The sequence below is a fragment of the Tetrao urogallus genome (genome assembly GCF_951394365.1).
Source record: "Tetrao urogallus genome assembly, chromosome: 16".
NCBI classification, from domain to species: Eukaryota; Metazoa; Chordata; class Aves; order Galliformes; family Phasianidae; genus Tetrao; species Tetrao urogallus.
The window spans coordinates 8,268,503-8,287,874 of record NC_136829.1 but is presented as its reverse complement, the minus strand read 5'-3'; the positions used below and the strand labels follow the sequence as shown (position 1 = coordinate 8,287,874).

The 19,372-nt window shown below is 41.0% G+C and overlaps 1 protein-coding gene across 1 annotated transcript in view; it reads left to right on the top strand.

Annotated features, from left to right (window-relative positions):
- TAF4 (TATA-box binding protein associated factor 4) overlaps positions 1-19,372 on the top strand; it is a gene marked incomplete at both ends in the record, with an annotated part of 34,708 nt that overhangs the window by 8,506 nt on the left and 6,830 nt on the right. The window contains 10 exons of the mRNA XM_079543369.1: positions 10,569-10,735; positions 11,183-11,302; positions 12,398-12,517; positions 13,278-13,400; positions 14,188-14,277; positions 15,298-15,549; positions 16,577-16,724; positions 17,067-17,181; positions 17,822-17,991; positions 18,605-18,735. Of these exons, the coding sequence (XP_079399495.1) occupies positions 10,569-10,735; positions 11,183-11,302; positions 12,398-12,517; positions 13,278-13,400; positions 14,188-14,277; positions 15,298-15,549; positions 16,577-16,724; positions 17,067-17,181; positions 17,822-17,991; positions 18,605-18,735 (1,436 nt within the window). The remainder of the gene's footprint in view (positions 1-10,568; positions 10,736-11,182; positions 11,303-12,397; positions 12,518-13,277; positions 13,401-14,187; positions 14,278-15,297; positions 15,550-16,576; positions 16,725-17,066; positions 17,182-17,821; positions 17,992-18,604; positions 18,736-19,372) is intronic.

Genomic DNA, 19,372 nt, shown 5'->3' with positions numbered 1-19,372 from the left:
CAGAAGTTGTGCTTCTCCTAAGCTTTGAACCCTACCAACTTTGACTACTTACCTTTCAGTTCTGTTACAGAGTGTATTCTTGTCCCCAGCAATCTTTGGAAGAGCATGTGTGGATTTGTTTTATAGATCTATCTAGACTTTAAACTGTGGTCTTTGGGGGTTTTGGGGTAACACTGCTTGTGCTGTCGATAGGGAACTACAAAAACTACAAACGAGTGCATCTTTCCTTTGAGGCATTTTGCACTCTGCTGCTTCAGGATGCTCTGTGGTGTTGGTGTGTTTGGTGAGCTGAATGAATGCTCCACGCCTGGGAATGCACGTGGCTCACTTGTAACTGCAGCAGATTGGTTTGAGGACCACATGTTTGGCTGCTGCCCAGGGCTTGAGCCACTCACACAGGGTGCTGCAGCACAGACAGCAGCTGAAGGTGAAACTGTGACTGCTTTGGGTGCTGGTGCACTGAAGACACAAATGAGGAGGTATCACAAACTCTCTTCAAACAAAACCTTTTGTTGCATGAAAGTCCTTATTATTGTTTGTCTTCTCTGCTTTGGGAAACGATATGGAAATAGAATCCCAAGAAATGCATGAAGTAGTTCAGGAACACAGTTGAAAATGCAGGTATTGGCTTAAGTGGGCGTTAACACAGAGAAGAGAGGAGTTTGCAGAGAGCCTGCTCTGGTGAAAGCTATGTGATGGGATGCTGATGGTGTCTTTGCTATGAACCAGAGAGAGAAGCTGCTAACAAATGGGGCATTTTAAACATTTCTGGGTTGTTATTTGCAGGGGTTTTTTTTTAGCTCAGAAATGTCTGAAATGAACTTTTTGCCTGAAAATACCCACTCTTGCCAGGGGTTTTGTGTATTGAAACTTTTATAAAGTTTGCAACGCCCTTTAACTGTCTGAATCCACTCCTGGAGTGTGATGTCATGGCTTGGTGGGAACAGGAATGCTTCTGCCAGCTGGGAGGGGGTGGAACCACGTCAAATTTCACTGTTTGCCGTGTTATCTCTTGTGAGAAATATTTAAAGAAATGAGATGCATGGGAAAAAAAAAGTTGGAAATTGTCTTTCGCACAGCTGAACACGGCGATAGGAAGGGATGCGCAGCAGTGTTTCGCAGGCTGCTCTTCTGTTTGCTCGTCACTGAGCGTGGCAGAGCTTCCCCTGGTGCTGCTGGGGCTGTGGGCTCTGTGGGCTCAGGATGGCCGTCTCCTATGGGCAGGCTGTGTGCAGCTGTTCCAGTGAGGACTCGGGGGATATTCAGGCTTTGTCTTTTGTGTTGTTACAAGTTGGTAATGCCTTAACTTGAATTTGCTTCTGAACTAATCAGGATTTTAGCTGAATTCAAGAAGTTGCTGTTTGTTTATACTGATATAGACTTAAAAGCTGTACAATCTTTCTCGTCTGGGTTCAGGTTTTGCTGTACCAACCCTCTTCCTGCTAAAAGAAGGGCAGTGGATGATGCACTAATTGTGCTTCATATGACGTGGTTATGTCCACACTGCAGGTTGTAACTGAATTACTGTGGCAAAATGGTCCCATCCCCACCTGAAAGGCTGGGAAAAGTGCAAATACTATATGCAGAGGCTGTAATTTAAACAGGTGTAAAGATTGTCATCACCCATACTTGAAATTAAATGGTTTTTTTTGCATTGAGGCCAAAGAGACATGAACAGGTTACCCTAAAAAACACACTGCTGCCTCAGGAGGAATTGACTTTTTTTCCTTCTCTTGCCTCAGCTTAATCTTGACTTTTTACCCCAGTTCTATTTTGCAGTCGTTTCCTTCCAGAAATGCTGGTGTTTTCCTGGAGGCATAGCAGTGTCAAGGAACCGAAGGCCAAGTTTTTGCCAGAGTCGCCTTCTGCCTTAGAGTAATTCTCTTCTTGTGTCCTCAGAATAGTATCTAAGGTAAACTGAAATAATTCTTGAGGCCTTCCGTATGCCTGGAAGTCTCTTCAGTATAGATTCTTTTTGATGAGGACATTTTTTTTTATTATCATCTCTGTGTAATAGTATAGGTTATCAATATCCAATCAAGAACTAAGTGATACCTATAAGGAGTGCTGCCCCTGCAGTGTGTTCTGCATAGGCAGACTTTGGCAGCTCTGCTCTTAAAGCTGTGTACAAATACAGATAATCTCTGGCCCTGTAGTTGTTGTCAGGTTAGAAATAACATTTAAAAAATACGATTTTCTGTTCTTGTATTACCAGTAATAGAAGGTTATGCTTTGAATATAAAAGGCTGACTCTCAGCAAAATGCATAAATAGATTATAAATCCTTTTACCTAGGGACAGTGCTTTTGCTCTGTATTTATACAGGAGTTAGTGCAAGATTTGACTGCTGCCATGTTCTTTTTGAGGTATTTAGAAAAGTATATTGATAAAAAAAAAAAATTGAGTAACTTGTTGTCCGTATAGAACTATTTATATGTTAGAACTGTAATTTGTTAGCAGCAGTTGGCTTTGATTTTGATGCTTTTTTCCTTAAATTCATTACCGAAATATATTTTTTTCCATACTGTGTTGTAGCCAATACCTGGACAACTGGTACATTAGAATTAGCATCACTGTGTAATGTTGTTCTACATGGCTAGTGGGACTGTTCCACGACGTTTTATTGAATGAAGCCACTTCAGTTAAAGTGGTCGAGATTATCATTACAACTCAATTAACACGTGATTTCTAGAGTAGCCGAGCTGTTAAAAACCACCCCTGTGCTTATGCATGGAATAAAGCATGTGCTGGATGCTGTACAGCCACCCAGTGCAGGTTTGGCTGCAAAATGTGTTCCAGGTGACAGAGAATAAACAACTCTGATCTCTGAGGTTTATTGCCATGCTCCTGTCCTTCCTAAATGGCTTGGGGTGCAGCAAGGCTGCACTGAGCCATCCCTGCTCCTTCCTTCAGCCAATTAGTTGGGTATTTCTGCAAGGTAGGGTTACACAGAATGCATCTCCCAGGAGTTACAGCATCGGGTGCATTTAGCGTAAGCAGCCGTGTGGCGAGTGGGACCAGTTGCACCTATGAGTCAGAGCCACAGGGAGCAATTGCACACCTGTGGCCAAAGAGTCACAGAACAGGACCAGAAGTGTGTTGGAGAGGTTGGTGCAGGAGGTGGGACGGGGTCTGAAGCAGGAAGGCTGAGAGTGGCTCAGTTGTGCAGAAGTTTATGGGAAAGCTTGAGCAGCTGTTAGTTCATAATAAACACACATGTGGTCGTGTTTGCAGTAGTGTTAAGGGTGGATTGGAAAAAGAGGCAAGTGTTCATGCCATGAACCTCAAGCTCGTGTTTCCTACCATTCTTCCTTTTTTTCAGCATATCCTTTGGTTTTCTTTCCTCTCTCTGTGGGGGAGGGGAGGGAAGGCACTAATTATTTATAAGTGTTAGTCATACCCAGTCATTAAGCTTAGTCATTACTCTGGACTGTGCATTTGATGGTTAGTAAACTCAAAACTAGACTTCACTTTGTTTAAAAGCTTTGAGTGCAGGCTTAGAGGTGAGAAAATACTTTTCTTCTTTTCTTCTAGTTGGTGCTACTTAATAAGTGTTTCTGTCAGCCAAAGTGGTGTGTAATATCATGGCCCCATCGCTGGTTTGTGTTTGAACTCATGGGCATTGTGCATAGCGTATTCTCTAAGTGGAGTGATTTCTACATTGGTGATGACAGCCTTAAAACCACAGGGTGTTTCTGCAGGGATTGGAGGTGAAGGTTCCTGTGAGGCTCTCCTGGTAGCTGTTGTCCAGCGTGGGCTCTGTGGCTCCAATTGAAGAGGCAGCACCAGCAGGGGATCCCATCACTGCCTAAAATCGCCCAGGGTGCACCTAGAGTAGAGCAGTCATGGTGTGCTTGGTTTGAGGTGTTGCTGTTTGAGGGAAGGTGATGTGGATTTACTTCTTTATTCCTCGCTCTGTGTTTGTTTGCAGGCTGTGCTAAGTTCAAAGCTTGAACATTTCCATTTCATCCTGTGCGTGAACCACTGTAGTGTGTTGATGCACCTTGCTCCAGAAAACCTCTGTGCCAGAAATGAAGACTAGTTGAGTTTTAAAATCTCCTGTTTAGAATAATGTGGAAATAATTAACGACCTCTTATTTTATGTCTTTCTCAAAAGCAGATCAGATTTTGGTATAACTGCATTGCTGTTTGGTGCATGTGTATTGAAATCAGTGTGGAGCTGCATCAGAGTCCCTTTGAGATAAATAATTAAAGTAGCTGGTTTAGAGCCTGGTAGTATTTTCCTTTCTTAGTTCTTTCTGCACCAGTCTAAGGACAGATCTGTGTGATGATTGCATTGCAGTCTGACAGCTCTCCGCTGTTTTGGTCTTACGTGCTTGATAGAAAGGAATGTTAACACACTATCAAAGAATATACCTTTCCAGAAAAGTCAAAATAGTTTCGGATCACACGGTTGTTGAAGCATTTGCTAAATGTTGCTGTACAAGAAGAGGTGTTTGGCAGAACACTGCATACACATTTTTCCAGCTAAGAAGATAAGATTTCTCCGTATGGGATCACTGTTAAATACAGAGGCTTTTTGGCATGCTAGTGTGACGTGATTCCTTTAGCTATATTCCTGAAAGGCTTTGGAGTCAGTGCTGTACGAGTTGTTCACTTCTTGAGAGCATGGTGAAGTTGTGCAGTTCGAAGCTGAGCTCTTGCATAATGAGAGCAAGTAAAAGCTTTCACTATGAGATTGTCTTTTGTCTTCTGACTCGTATTAGGAATGAAACAAACAACTTTTCATAACATGGACTTGTTGACTTGCCTTTACAGAACATTTTCTGTCAGGATCTGTGATGGTTTTTGAGGCAGTTCTTTCACTTCTGTTAGTAATAATCACAGATCAGCTGTTCAGGAAACAGTATTTTGGTTCTGGTCTGTGCTGTGTGTGCAGATTGCATGTAGGTGAGTGGAGTGCTGTAGTAAAGTAACTCTGTTCCAAAACTTCCGGGCTGTGTAAGCAGGTAAAATGCAGCTTTGTTCTACCTGAAGCACAGCAGGTGCCGAGCATTTAGCAGCCACTCTTCAGATGTACCGCAGCGCAGCGGCGCGCTTGGTGCGGGATGGCAGGTTGCTCCGTGTGCTGGACAGCTCTAACTGCCCGCAGCTGCCGGCTCTGAGACCTGTGACTCAGCAGATGTGCTGGGAAGATGGAATTGTGCACGCTGTCTGTTGCAGGTAGTGCTGGGTTCTCTTGTAGCTGGCAGCTTTGCAGGAGATCATACCTGCACAGCACGCTTAAGCACTGCGGTGACACAAACCAACCAAGTCGGTGCATGAAACTCAAGAGCCTGGATCGCCGACTGCAACAAAGGGTTTGGTGAGAAAGGCTTTCCTTTCCTTTCCTGGATTTGTTGTGCAGCATGGATCACTTGAGGTTCTGAGCGCCTAAACAGTATCTTAGCCACAGTGAGCAAGGAAATCCACGACAGGAGGAAAGGTCTGGGCAGGAGAGTGATGGCTATGACTGGAAACTGCTGAACTGTTATGTCTGGGCTTCTCTCATTCCTAGTGCGGTCCCATCTTGATGTCTTGATGACATACTGTCCAAGTCTGTGTGTGACAGGAAAACTGATGTAAATTCATTAATGCGATTAATGGAAGCTCGGCTGAAGTCTTGACCCATTTTTACAGACCTAGCAATATGTCATGTCAAATCCAAGGGACTTTCTCTTTCCCTTTGAGTCTGTGGATATTACTTGGCACCCTTTTTTGGAGTTGTGCAATAATTCAGATTGGGAAGGACCTTTGAAGATCACTTGATCTAAGCCTCTGTTCTAAGTGCAGTGAGATTCAAAGTTAGGTCAGACTGCCTGGGGCCAACTCCAGCACCCTAACCCTTCTAGTGCTTGCTTCCATTTGTCAGTGTTTCTCCTGTACTGGAGAGCCCAGAACTGAAAATGGTATTCCATATGTGACCTTGCAAGTGCCAGTTAGTGAGACTCATCATTTCCCTGAACAAGCTGGCTATGCTCATACTACTAGAGTTCAGTATGTGGTTTGCTTTCTTCTCTGCAAAGACTTGCTGCTGACTCATGTGCAACTCATGTCCCCGGGGACCCCTGTGCTTTTTTCTGTAGAGCCACTACTTCAGTTTCTTGCCTGCACTATTGCATGGGGCTTTTCTTTCCCAGCTTCAGGACTTTGCAGCTTTCCCTTCTAGCTTATCAGCAGCTCCCCACATTTGTTGTCCTATTCAAGCTAGATGAGTGTTTTCCATTCCATCATCCAAGTCCCTGATGATATTGAGTGGTATTGGTGTGCCAGCATCATGCCCTGAGGGCTGCCAGAACTGGCAGTGCATCTAATATGTTGGTGCATGTCTCCCAACAGGTATAAAAGAACGCATCTTCAGTAACAGCTAATCCAAAGCTTTGTTGCCAACTTCAGTTCTGTGCTATTCATCTTGTTTGTAATCAATACTCCTCGTGAGCTGGTGTATAGATTGTCCTTCGTGAGTGCTCTGTGTCTGACAGTTCATTACAGAAGCTCTCCTTTGACATATATAAGTAATTCTAAATCTTCCCTCAGTTGTCTTGTGTTAAGGGAAGCTCTCTTTAGTTACTTGGACTGTTGTGAGCTGCAGTGAACTTGCAGAGGAGTAACCTATGCATGTAGACTTTGATAGGTTCTTCTCTCTTTTTCTCTCTTTTCACTCCTATAGAGTGAGAACTTTTACAGACAGTTCACGTATCATAAGAGGAGGAATGGAGGATTCCTTGATAACATTGACATCTGTGCCAGATTATCATTTCCTTTTCTGCAAGAAGGGATGCTATCATATAATTTCTACCGAAAATTCTTCCTGTAGTTTCAATAGGCAGCTATCCTTTGCTCCAGCTCTCTCTCCAGTGTTTTTCCAGCTTTTTTGTATTGGAGAAATCTTCAAGCTTCATCCTTTCATCAAGGTTTTGTCATTCTGAGGTCTCATCAGATCACCTAGATAGCATTGACCCTTTTGCTTTTTATGGCTTTTGTTGTGTATGATTGCAAGTTGCTTAACCTTGCAGACACTTTCTTTCCTTTTCATAGCAAAAGAATCTCTTCTAACAATTCAGAGAAGATACTACTACAAAGCTTTCTTCTACTAATATGGCACAGTCTGCTTATGATTACTGTCAGATTTTTCTGCCAGGTCAGATGTTTGCAGCATCTTGTTGCAAAGGAATGTGTGCTTGAGAGCTTTGGGCACCGCTGCTCTGATGGTGAAATGTCATGGTAGGAGAACTTCCCTGGCAGATCTAGATAGGATTTGAAGATTTGCTGGATGTCAGTGGACTTTGTGATCAATAACCCTCTTTTGTAGAGACACTTGTGAGAACTTTGATTTCCTTTGCCTGAAGTGTCAATCTCTAGTTATTCTTTTCTGAGATGGACATTCCTTCTGAACATTGGCCTGTGTCTGTTTTGAAGGTGATTCTTTGCTGCCTAGCAGTTCTCCCTGAGCCTGGTTTTGCAGTTATTCTTGAAGAAGAGGATTTCTTTAAAAGACTAGAAATGTCTGTTTTCCATGTGATTTCAAGAGCATACATTCTCTAACTTCTCCATATGTTGCAGCTAAACAAAACCAAACAAATAACCCCAAACAACATTTATTAAAGGGCTGCAGTCCTTAGTCGTGGTTCTGAATTGATCTGTGAGTGTGGTAATGAGCAAAATCTGGTTTTTCAACCTATCTGTTCTTCTGGTCATCATCACAAAGGGATGCTATCGCTTGTGATCCAGCGGATGCTAGCTTAATTTTATATTTCACAGGGACCAAAGTGTTTCATTCCTGCGTGCTGCTATGCACAGTGAGGAGCACGGGCACACCTCATAGTCAGGTGTGTGCTGACTGCAGGTGAAACTCCTTCAGAGCCCCCAGCTGGATGTGAGGGTCCTGGAGAAGTGCATTGCTAATGCTGAGCATGGCTGCCACGTGTAGCATTGCTGTGGGAGTGCCGGCCTGCTCGGCCAGCAGAGACCTGCAGATGCCTGCTCTGTCTGCAGCAGCTTTTAGTGGTCATTCTGAACTCCAGCTCTTGCAATGATTATTTATCCTGGTTTCTATGTTTGTCAGAGAAAACTTCTGTGTTCTCTTTTTCTTTTTTTTTTTTTTTTTTTTTTTAATTTTAATTTTTTTAATGTAGAGGTTCTCTAGCTGGACAGGGGTTACACAGATAATAAAGGGAGTCTGCAAAGGCTACAAAACCTTTTTTTCTCCCCCAACTATTATTGATAGGGATTCTTTCTCCTTAATCTGTGCTAAGGCCACCTGTGCTATATGCCATCTTTCAAAGGAGCAGGAAAGGAGAAGGCATAAAGAAAGCCTGGTTTGTTTGTCTGACATACCGTATGGACAGAGTTCTTTTCATTTCACTGCATGGTTTTACAAGTTTTATTAATTAAAAATAAAGAAACGCGCACACAGAACAAAACCCTCTGAAAATGGAAATGCTGTTAGCAACTAGAATACAAATAGATTCAAAGAAGACACAATGTAGGGTCATGCTGCTGTGCCATACAGTAATGAACCTTTCCATCCAAATGCTCTCTTGAAAACGAGAGATCCAGGAAGGTCTCCACCACAAGAACACATGAGGTGAGCATGGCATTGGGCAGGAGGACAAGTCTTGTCAGCATAAGGAGCAACACAACTCAGTTCTGCTGAACCTTTATTTGGAGCTGTGATGAGCTGCTTAATTCAAACTAAAAAAACTAAAATGTGAGCCTCCTTCACGATTCTGTTGAGCCTCTAACAAAAATGGTAATTAAAATTTATTTTGATGACTTTTTAATGAGGGACTTGGAAAGAATGCTTGAATGTTCACGTTTATAGTAGAGAAGATGATTTTGTAGTATACAGATCAGGCTTCCTAGGTAAAAAAGGCAGAGGTACTTAATATAGTGCACAGCAGTGTGTTGGTCAGTGGCAGACCCTCACAGGATGTTAGAAACGGCACAAATTGAAAATAACTGTGTTAAAGTGTGTGAGCACAGTAGAAAAACTACTTACACAGGGATAGGTATGAATGGAGCTTTGTATGAAGAACTTGTTTATAATAATTCTGATACTTGAGAAAAAGTTCAGACTTGCCATAGAAATCTCTGCGTGGAGTCGACGTTTGAGTTAACACTGATTGGCTTGCCCGTCTTCTGCTAAAAATTGAACTTTGTTGGTATGTTTTCTAATGCTCTTCTCTTGTCTGATCAGCAGTTGTGCTCTGTTGCTGTGGGCATGCTCCAACTATACATGTAGCTCTGGGAATATTTCATGGTGCTTGCTCTCCAGAGGTAGGCAGCCTTCGTTCTGTGCTTATCTGCTGCCTTTTCTTTCTTCCCATCCACCTTTTGGATGGCATGTTGAATATGCTAGCCCTTGAATATCTTAGGGAACCCCAAAATTGTGGTTTCTGGGAAAGCTTCTTACGGATGTCAATCTACTTGTGTGCACATAACAGCTTCTTTAAGCAAAAGCGTTTGTAGTTATATTTGACTTTCTCATTTGCTGGAAACAAAGTGGTAATGAGCTATACAGTATATTTGTCATTGCCTAGAAAAGAGCTCTCTAATTAGACTTGCACTGTACTCATGTCTTCAGTTATAATAATATTGAAGATTTCCACTGATTGAGTGTTTAGATTCTTCAGCTGATTATTGTGAAACATGACAAAGGGGCAACAAAAGTTCATCACTGAAGATCTCACCTTCATGTGTAGTTTATGGTGGTCGTGCTCTGAGATTGCATGGAAGAGATCTCCACGTGTTTTGGGGGATGTGTGTAGACTTTTTATTCATGGGCTAACACTGGAAAACTCGAATTCCAGTAGAGCCAGTTGATTTTCATGGTGAAGTTTCCTCCTGTAGTTTTGTTGCTCCGATAGGCTAACCAATTTTGGGTACCCAGATTGTTTCCTTAGGTGCCTTTTGCAGAGCTCTTGAGGCTTAGGTGGTGGGGACTGACTGAGATGTGGAAGGAATGAGCCTGGAGAAACTGTTCGCATTGTCCCGATCCTATCTGTGCTTCAAGAAGAAGAGGCTAGCATCTGAAAATCTGTCTGTTGAAATCTGGTTCCCTACAGCTATCCAGTGGGGTTAAGTGTACTTATCTGAGTATCTGAGTGACTGAGCAGGGAATGACTGCTTCATTTTCTTCTTCGTTTTATTTTCCTTTTGGGGTGTAGTGTGGCACGGTGCGCTCTGTTGCAGATGCACATGAGAAAAACTATGATTTTATAATCATGTTCATTACTAAATTTGTTATGGGGAAATTAATTTAGAACTTAGATGGTTGTGTTCTTGTTGCTGTTGAAAGCTAGTTTTATTTATTTATTTTTCTGAAAGTAATAGGAGTTTTGCTTAATGGCACGATTGCTTTAGTTGCAGTGTTTCATAGAACACTTTTCTTAGCAGCAAACAGGTGCATTTTTAAGCTATTGCCAACTTTAACCTCTCCTTATGCTGTATTAGGTTGAGAGGGATGCGATTCCACATATACCTAACCTGGGCAAAAATCTGAGGAAAATACACTCCTTCACGTTTGAAAAAGGCAGTGTGTTTGTTGACCAGTTTCTTTTTTAACAGGCATGGTCCTCGTGCGTAGTGAGAATGGGCAGTTGCTGATGATCCCTCAACAAGCCTTGGCGCAGATGCAAGCACAGGCACATGCCCAGTCTCAGCCTCAGAATACTATGACTCCTCGACCTGCTACACCTACCAGTGCTCCTCCAGTGCAGATATCAACAGTGCAGGTTAGTTCAGTGACTTGTAGCATTTAAAAGAAAACACTGAGATTCCGCCTGAGAAGAATACACCAGAAAGTTCAGCCTGGAGAAGAGAAGGCTCTGGGGAGACCTTGTTGAGCCCTTTTGATACTTAAATGGAGACAGAGAGCTGCTTTTCAAATGGTCTCATAGTGACATGACAAGGGGGAATGATTTTAAACTAGAGGAGGACAGATTTAGGTTAGATGTCAGGAGGTGGGGGTGGTGAGACACTGGTCTGGACTGCCCACAGGAACTAGGCATGGATGCTTCATTCCTGGAGGTGTTAAAGGCCGGGTTGGATGGAGCCCTGGGCAGCCTGATCTGATGGGTAGCAATCCTGCCCATGACAAGGGAGTGGGAACTAGATGATTTCTAAAGTCACTTTGAACCCAAGCCACTCTGAATATTTGTTTTCTATTCCTCTTTCCCAAGGCACCAGGAACATCTATTATTGCACGACAGGTGACGCCAACTACTATCATCAAGCAAGTGTCTCAGGCTCAAACGACAGTGCAGCCCACAACAGCGTTACAGCGCCCTCCTGTTGTGCAGGTTAGTTTGTGGACACAAAATACATGATTGTAAGACATGGTGCAGAAAGTGTGAAGTGATCCCTGTGACTTCCAGGCAGCAATTACAGGATTCAAATGCTATCACCTAAACATCTGATTGTGCTTTCTTCATCCCTGAGTGTACAGTATAAGAGTGTACAGGATTATTATCAGTGAGAAGAATGCAGCTTTTGTTATACACCCCGTTAACCTTTTTCCCCTCAGAGCCTTTGCTTCTGTCAGTGATCTTTCCAGGCCCAAGAGTGAATGTATCTGAGTCCCACTCATTTACACTGCTGTTATACTGAAGGAAGAGATCATTCAATCTGTGTATTTTTTCCTCTAATGTGTGCATCATTGTTCTCATTTACTCTGATTATGAAAAACGAGACAAGTTAAATCTTTGTCTCCTTTTTCTGTTTCCCAAATATCAGTAATGTAGCTTTGGCACCACTTTTCTTGTGGATCTTTACATAAAGAGCAAGTTTACAAAGGTATTGTTAAAGTTTGGAGAGCTAGCTTTGGCTTGATAAGTATTGATTGCCAGTGGTAAGTAGGATGTGGGAAGTCTGTCAGTGGGACTTTGTGTGTGAAAAGTTCTTATTTACAATGCTGCTTCTTTAAAGATGGTGATCTTACTTTGAATTACCAAGTTGTCTGTAGAAGCAGAAAAATGCTTTATCCTATTGTTCATTAAAAGACCTGGAGAAGGCCACAGCTCTTGGGTCACTTCTTTTTGTGAAAGTGGCATTTGAAGGAACAAGCCAAAAGAGTTGCACATTGACAGAAGTTACTTACATCAGTTGTGTTGGGAAATAGCTGTGTGAGGGTATGCTTGTGTATTTTGCTGCTTAATTTGGTAAGCAGAAATCGTGCAATACTCAAATTTACTTTAGCCATTCCGGTCTCGAATGTGTAGCATGTTGTGCCATCTGGTGGCTCTTTCTTTCCACTGCAGCAGAAAGTGGATTATCCTTTTGCAGTAGCTGTGAAAGAGGGGCTACTGTCCTGTGGCTTGGTTTGTTTGACAGATCAGGAAGCAATCATGTTTTAATATATTCCAAGTACAGTAATCTTATGTTTGTGTTCTCTGCAGCCTCAGATTGTTCTGGGTGGTACTGCACAAACAACTACGTTGGGGGCAGCAACAGCTGTACAAACTGGAACTCCTCAGAGAACAGTGCAAGGAACAACAGCAACCTCCACTGCTGCCACAGTAAGCTATTGAGTGCTTTTAGAATCAATTCTGCTGCATTTCTGTATGTGCAGCTATACACACGCATAGCCACTGATAAAGTGGAAGGCAGTAAAGATGTAGGAGTTGTGTTATCTACTGGTCTTGGAGAAAAGGAGTAAAATTTTAAGCAGCACCATATAATTTATTAAGTGTGAAACGCAGAGCACTTGAATTTTGAGAGCTGCCAAAGTGTAAAATTTATTTCTGTAATGGCTTTTAAAGTATTCCTTTCTTAAAAACCATGAGTTACGTATTCGTGGGAACGTGTATCATTTGACATAGCAGAAAGGAATCAGCATGAGAAGGGGTAAGAAGCTGACACTGACTTGTTCAAGATACCTGTTTATAGGACTGTGCAGCAGGGAGAACCAGAGTGCACTGTGCTGTGTGCTGGGAAGAGGAGCTTTGCTATTTGTTGCTCTTCTGCAGTGCCTATTTTCACGTAATTTTCATTCATAAAATACTTTGCATTTCCTAGTTTTATTGAGAATCAGAATTTTTTATATTCTGATAACAAAAATGTAATAAAGATGTGTATTTATAAAGCAAAAAAAATTATTTCAGTCTTATTATTTTCTCTGAATTTCTATAAATTCAGAGGCCCTGAATTTATAGATAGTATTATTTGGTGATGAACTGAGAGAAGGACTTGATTTCTCTGAGTTTGTAGTCAAAGTAGTTGTTATAAAGAGTTCAGCTTCCTTTGTTTCCTTTCTTCACCCTTGTCCCTTTTTAACAGGAAACAATGGAAAATGTGAAGAAATGTAAAAACTTTCTATCCACATTAATAAAACTGGCATCATCTGGAAAACAGTCTTCAGAGACCGCAGCTAATGTGAAAGAATTGGTACAGAACCTACTGGTAAAAAAAGTTCAAAAGCAACTTTTTTGTGGGATAGCAGTATGTGGGCCAAGTCAGCTCAAAGCTTTTCTTATGAGGAGGAGGAAGATTTTAAAATAGCAGAAAAATGAAACTGAAAAAAGTTTTTCTGAATTAAAATATATGCATGAATTATTATTTGAAGCTTGAAAAGCAGACGTTCTTGCTTATGTTCTCATGAGAACTTACCCATGGCACTTATTAATCTATAGTAGTTGACTTAGGTGAGTTAAATTTAAGTGCAAATAGCGCAGATATGAAGTCTTTAAATTCAGCAATTTTTATTGATAAAACAGAGAACAAAAAGATGAACTGTGTGCTTCAGGGAAGGCAGTTCAGCACAGCTGGCACGATGGTTCAGTGTAGGAAGCTGCAAACTTTTACCTAAACGTAATAGCTGAAGCTAATGCTAAAGCTGGGCATAATTAATATTTATGAATGAGTTTTTATTTCTGTGTTACTACTGCTCAGTGTAGGTGGTAGTGACTTTTAATTTAAGATGAAGTTGTGTATTCCAGGTGTTATCACACAGTAACTAGAAGTAGTCTCAAAATCAAATCTTGAAATGTGTCTTCCTATGAGGAATCTACAACTGCTTTTGTGAGAGACAGCTTCATTCAAAGATTGTTACTGTGATGAAACTACTGATAAGTAAAATAGTGGAGAATGATTAAAAACTACTAATTTTCAATAGATTTAGTATTTCTCTTCTTTTGGTGTGGAAGAATTTAATTTCTGCAATTTATTTCATCCGTTTTTCTTTTTGAAGGATGGAAAAATTGAAGCAGAAGATTTCACCAGTAGGCTCTACAGAGAACTTAATTCTTCACCTCAACCTTACCTTGTGCCTTTTCTGAAGGTAATGTGTGTTCACTACACCTCCTGGTTATCTACTTGCAGCAGTGAGCACAAGCATATCTTCTGCCACTACAAGAATTCCAAGAGGGTGTAGATGGAATTTGAAATGGTACCTGGTTAGGCTTCTGCTCTCTTAAAATAATGTTTTTTGTCTCCTGGTTCCAGAAGCTTGTTAATATAATTCATTGGCATAGTCAGTAGGTGGCTGTTTTAAGAAATCGGAAAAGTGAGGGTTTTCTTCCTATGACTTACGAGCTGTTTCTTTCCATAGCTCCAAGCCTAGGAGTTGATTTATTATGGTTTCTGAAAAATAGGGATTGAATGAGAGAGAAAAGCCTGCCTTCTGGACAAACTCACACTCTTACGCTTCTGTGCGTGTTTGTGTGGATAAACAGGAAGGTTGTCATCTCTAAATAATACATACAATCTGTCATAAACTTTATAGTCATTGGACACAGCTCAAAATAATTTTTATTCCGAAACGTTTTCTACCTGAAAAATCAGAGAAGGTACAACAGCCCTTTATGGTAAGAGTATATCTTGACTAATGTATGATTAAGGGATGCATTTATAGTTGTAGGTGTGTGTTGACGTTTCTGGGGTCTTAAATGCTTGTTCATACTTGAGCTATTCACAGGGACAAATTGTTACCATACAGAAATAGCTAATGTAAGTAAAACACTGCAGTCGTCTAATCCATCACATCTCATAGCTTGGTGTATGTAGTTAGGAATGCAGTCAAGGAAGGCAGTGTGAGCTTAGGCTGTTAAATATGTGAAGGTTTCTAGGTGGGCTCAATGTGCCCAGTTTCTACAACTAAAGGTGCTGCTCTGTCTAGCTTAAAGTGGGAAGTGGCGTGGTATTTCTGTGTGCTGCTATCATGTTTTCTTTTCTAATGTAGAAGTGCATGCATCCTGTTACAATGAACTAAAATTAAATGAATTGCTGTTTATGATTAACATTTTCTTTTGTGATATAGGATTAAAATACTCAAGCAAATTCTTTCCTTTCCTCTTTTTAGAGGAGTTTACCTGCCTTGAGACAGTTAACACCAGACTCTGCAGCTTTCATTCAGCAAAGTCAACAGCAGCCAACAACGCAGCCAACCACGCAAGCAACAACTGCACTTACAGCAGTGATGCTCAGCCCTTCAGTTCAGCGCGCAGCAGGGAAGGCAACTGCGACTGTAACAAGTACTCTACAGCAACCTGTAATCAGCCTAACTCAGCCTACACAAGTTGGTGTTAGTAAACAAGGACAGTCGACACCACTGGTACGTAAGTTGAAGTGTGTCACCTGTTGCTGAACAGGTGGTTTTTCAGAGTGCAGTGACTTGACAGGTTGATTGTTCAATTCAGTCCAAGGTCTTTGACCATTTTTTAAGGGTAGGTGCTGAGGAGGAGAACAATATATAAAATTTAAAATCCAATTTGATTGAAGTACTGTATTTCCTGTTTTAACAAAAAACGCTGGCAGATTTTCTCAATTACTCCATAGCCGTGAGAGCAGTATTATGGAGGAATTTTCATTTTCCATTTCATAAGTCTAATGACAAATTCTTTCTCCTGTTCTGGAATAAAAATTTAGATCTGTATGTAAACTTTCATGAAAACCAGGTAAGAGTAGTATCATGTGCACACCACCTCTGAATATCTTCTTGTAGCAAAACAGTGCCTCCACATAAGTTTTTTTGGGGATAGGTATTGACTAATGTGCACAATTGAATTGCTGTGATTTCTTGCTACTTAGTATATGAGCACTTACCATTCGTCTGAGCTTCTCTATCCATACACTTTTGCATGAAATGGAAAGTAGAGATCACTGTGGTCAATTTGTAAATATTCAGTGTAACCAAAAAGAAGGGGGGAAAAAAAGGCAGCCTAGTACAAAGCTACACAACTGTGGCTTACACTGATTCTGGATGACAACAGTATAGGTAAAACCAGCTGAATTACCTGTACCAAGTTGCTATTATTTCTAGTTCTTAAATCTGTTCAGACAGATGCAATTTGCCTCCATTTTTCTAATGTAGAAAACATATCTTTGTGATTATAGATAGAGTTCTTAAACAGAAATAGGGGGTTTTCTGCTGGTTTGGTTTTTTTTTTTTTTTTGGTTGCAGAAAGTGGGTTATTTTTTTTCAACCAAGAATGACTTCATTTTAAAGAAACTTGAATACCTTAACATGTGCTGAACCTAGATGGACGAACGGATGTGTTGGTTGTTAGGCTTTGTTTTTCCCACCTGATTCTTAGCCCTAGTTGTTTCAGATTTGTTTACAGGTTCTTTTCTTCCTACAGGTTATTCAACAGCCTCAGAAAGCAGGGACGTTGATAAGGCCCCCACAGGTAACGTTGACACAGACACCGATGGTAGCACTGCGGCAACCACACAGTCGTATTATGCTCACTACTCCTCAGCAAATTCAACTGAATCAACTTCAGACAGGTAGGAGGTCACCTGATACGTGCCGTTCTGATAGCATTCAGTCGGTTTGCTTAGCATCACTTTTGAGGTGCCAGTGGTGCACTATTGCAGCACTGCTAAAATCATCAGTGCGTAGGGTAGTGGCTGGGGGTGCACGCGTGCAGGGCAGTGTTTGTAGCCAGTGAAAATGTGTGGGTGCTAGAATTGTATGGGAGGGCACTGTTCTACGTGGGTGAGATGCTGACAGAAATTGTTGAGGCAAAATCTCTGTGCCAGGCGTATTGTCATTACTACCTGTGACTGGCTTGTAAATCTAAGCTCTGACACAAATTTGATGTACAAATCTTGTCTGTTTTCCTGCAGTACCTGTGGTAAAACCAACAGTATTACCTGGAAACAAAGCTATAGCCACTGTTTCAACACAAGTAGCTGCTGCTCAGAAGAATAAACTGAAAGAACCTGGGGGAGGTTCTTTTAGGTGAGGAACCACGTGCTCATTTGTACTCATGCATACTGCCTGGGCAGCCTGCAGAACTTAGTGGGAACCTGTCCATGTACTCTGGTGGTGCTGAATCAGGCTAGGTAAACGCACAAGAACTGAAAATTGATTTTCTGTAGCCAGATTTGTTCCTTAAAGACTTGTACAAACAGCTGTGGACATGCTTGTGCCAGATTGGTTTTATCATTTACCTGGCACTAAGGGTAAATATTTAAACTCACAAACAATTCTTGTCTGAACAAGCAAATAGAATTCATTCCTCTGCACCTTCCAACTCTGCTCAGATTGTTTGGATGTACAGCCTGTTTTACAACGATGAGAGCAGTTTATTGTTATTTGTGGTGGTGATGTATCTAGTCTCTTGTTTCTTAAGGTACCAAAATGTTGCATAAGAAAAGATATTGAGAAAAACAGTTAGGAAATGCAAAATGACAGAAATGCTCCTCGAGCTCTTTGGAATCCAATGATGTTAGTTTAATTTTAGCACATAATAAAAGCAAAAATGAAACGGAATATTCAGATTCATTATGGAACTCATTATGTGCAGCCGTGGTTTTGTAGCAGTGTGTGTAGATATAAGTGTAAATTTAATGGTTGTAATGAATTTTCCTTTCTTAAGGGATGACGATGACATTAATGACGTTGCATCAATGGCTGGAGTCAACCTGTCAGAGGAAAGTGCTCGGATATTGGCAACAAACTCGGAGCTGGTGGGCACGTTAACAAGGTCTTGTAAAGATGAAACCTTCCTCTTCTCGGCACCTTTACAAAGAAGGATATTAGAAATAGGTATGCTGATGTTTCTGGAGATGTAATCATCTGGAGATTTAATAAGCACATTTCACCAGTGCTGTGTTCAATGAAAGGCATTTTCCGTACAAATTAGTTTGAGTAGTTCTAAAGTTGTTAGAGCAGTTGTCTTTTTGTGTAATTGGATGCTTGTAGGTGATCGTTCAGCTTATGAAAGTGGAATGGTATGAAGAACAACAAAGCTATGGAAGTATGGCAGTTTAACACTAAAATTACTGTACCTGGTTAAAACTGACTGTATAAAATCATACAGCAACAAAAATAGTGAAATTTGTTTGGAAAAAAAGATAAATCCAGGAGCGACTTTATCATGTTTACTTACAAATCTACAAGTGATAGAATAACAAAAGGCCTTCTTCAGTTACATGTTTTGCTGTAACATGCAGCATTTCTTAGTAGTCACAAGCTTTGCTAAGCTAAACTTGGGTGTATACCATTTCCTATCTAATGCTTATTTTCATACATGCATGAAAGCCTTGCTTTGCCAAGTGTTTACGTTTCCATGATAGACATTGGCCATGATGTTTAACTGAATTGTATAAGTATTATTGTTAATTGTTATTTTTTCTATAACTTTTTGCCCTGATCATAGGTAAAAAACATGGAATAACAGAAGTCCATCCTGACGTAGTTAGCTATGTATCACATGCTACACAACAAAGACTACAAAACCTCGTGGAAAAACTATCAGAGACTGCTCAGCAAAGGAATATTTCTTATAAGGTAACTGCTTAATTGCACAAATCACACTGCACACAGTGTGCTGTTATGTGCATGTGTTCAGTGTTCTTCATTCTCTAAAGTTAGGCTGTTTATTGTCTCTGATTCATCTTACACTAAGATATTAATGTATCTGGATGACTAGTAGGCTTCAGCTTGCATGTGTAAATTGTTTTTAAAACAAATGTAGATGAACTATTCCTACCACTTAATTATATCAAATGTGTAAAATCTGAGTGATTGTACAATGGGAGAGGCAGATAAAAGATGTGATTTGTTGTTGTTCACCACACCCCAGCATTGTGTGCTGTCTGGTAAAGGTCAGTCAGCATCAAGTCTCCCAGAGTAAAGCTGAGTGATGTGATAGATGAGTTCTTCGTCTTTCATTTCCTTTCTTCAAGTGTACAGCAACATTGCCAGCTAGCTTTTTGATCTCCAGTTGAAGCTACCTGGAGGAGCTGTTCTCCAGAAGCCTTTTTTGTGTGCTTAGTGATGATATAATTGTAGAACCCCTGTGTTCCTTTGTTTCTGGAGTTCTATCTACATGGGCCCCACCGGGCACTGGGAGGAAAGTAATCATTGAACATATATTAATATTTCCTTTCAAGGAAATATTCTTTGACTGCTTTGACCCTCCAAA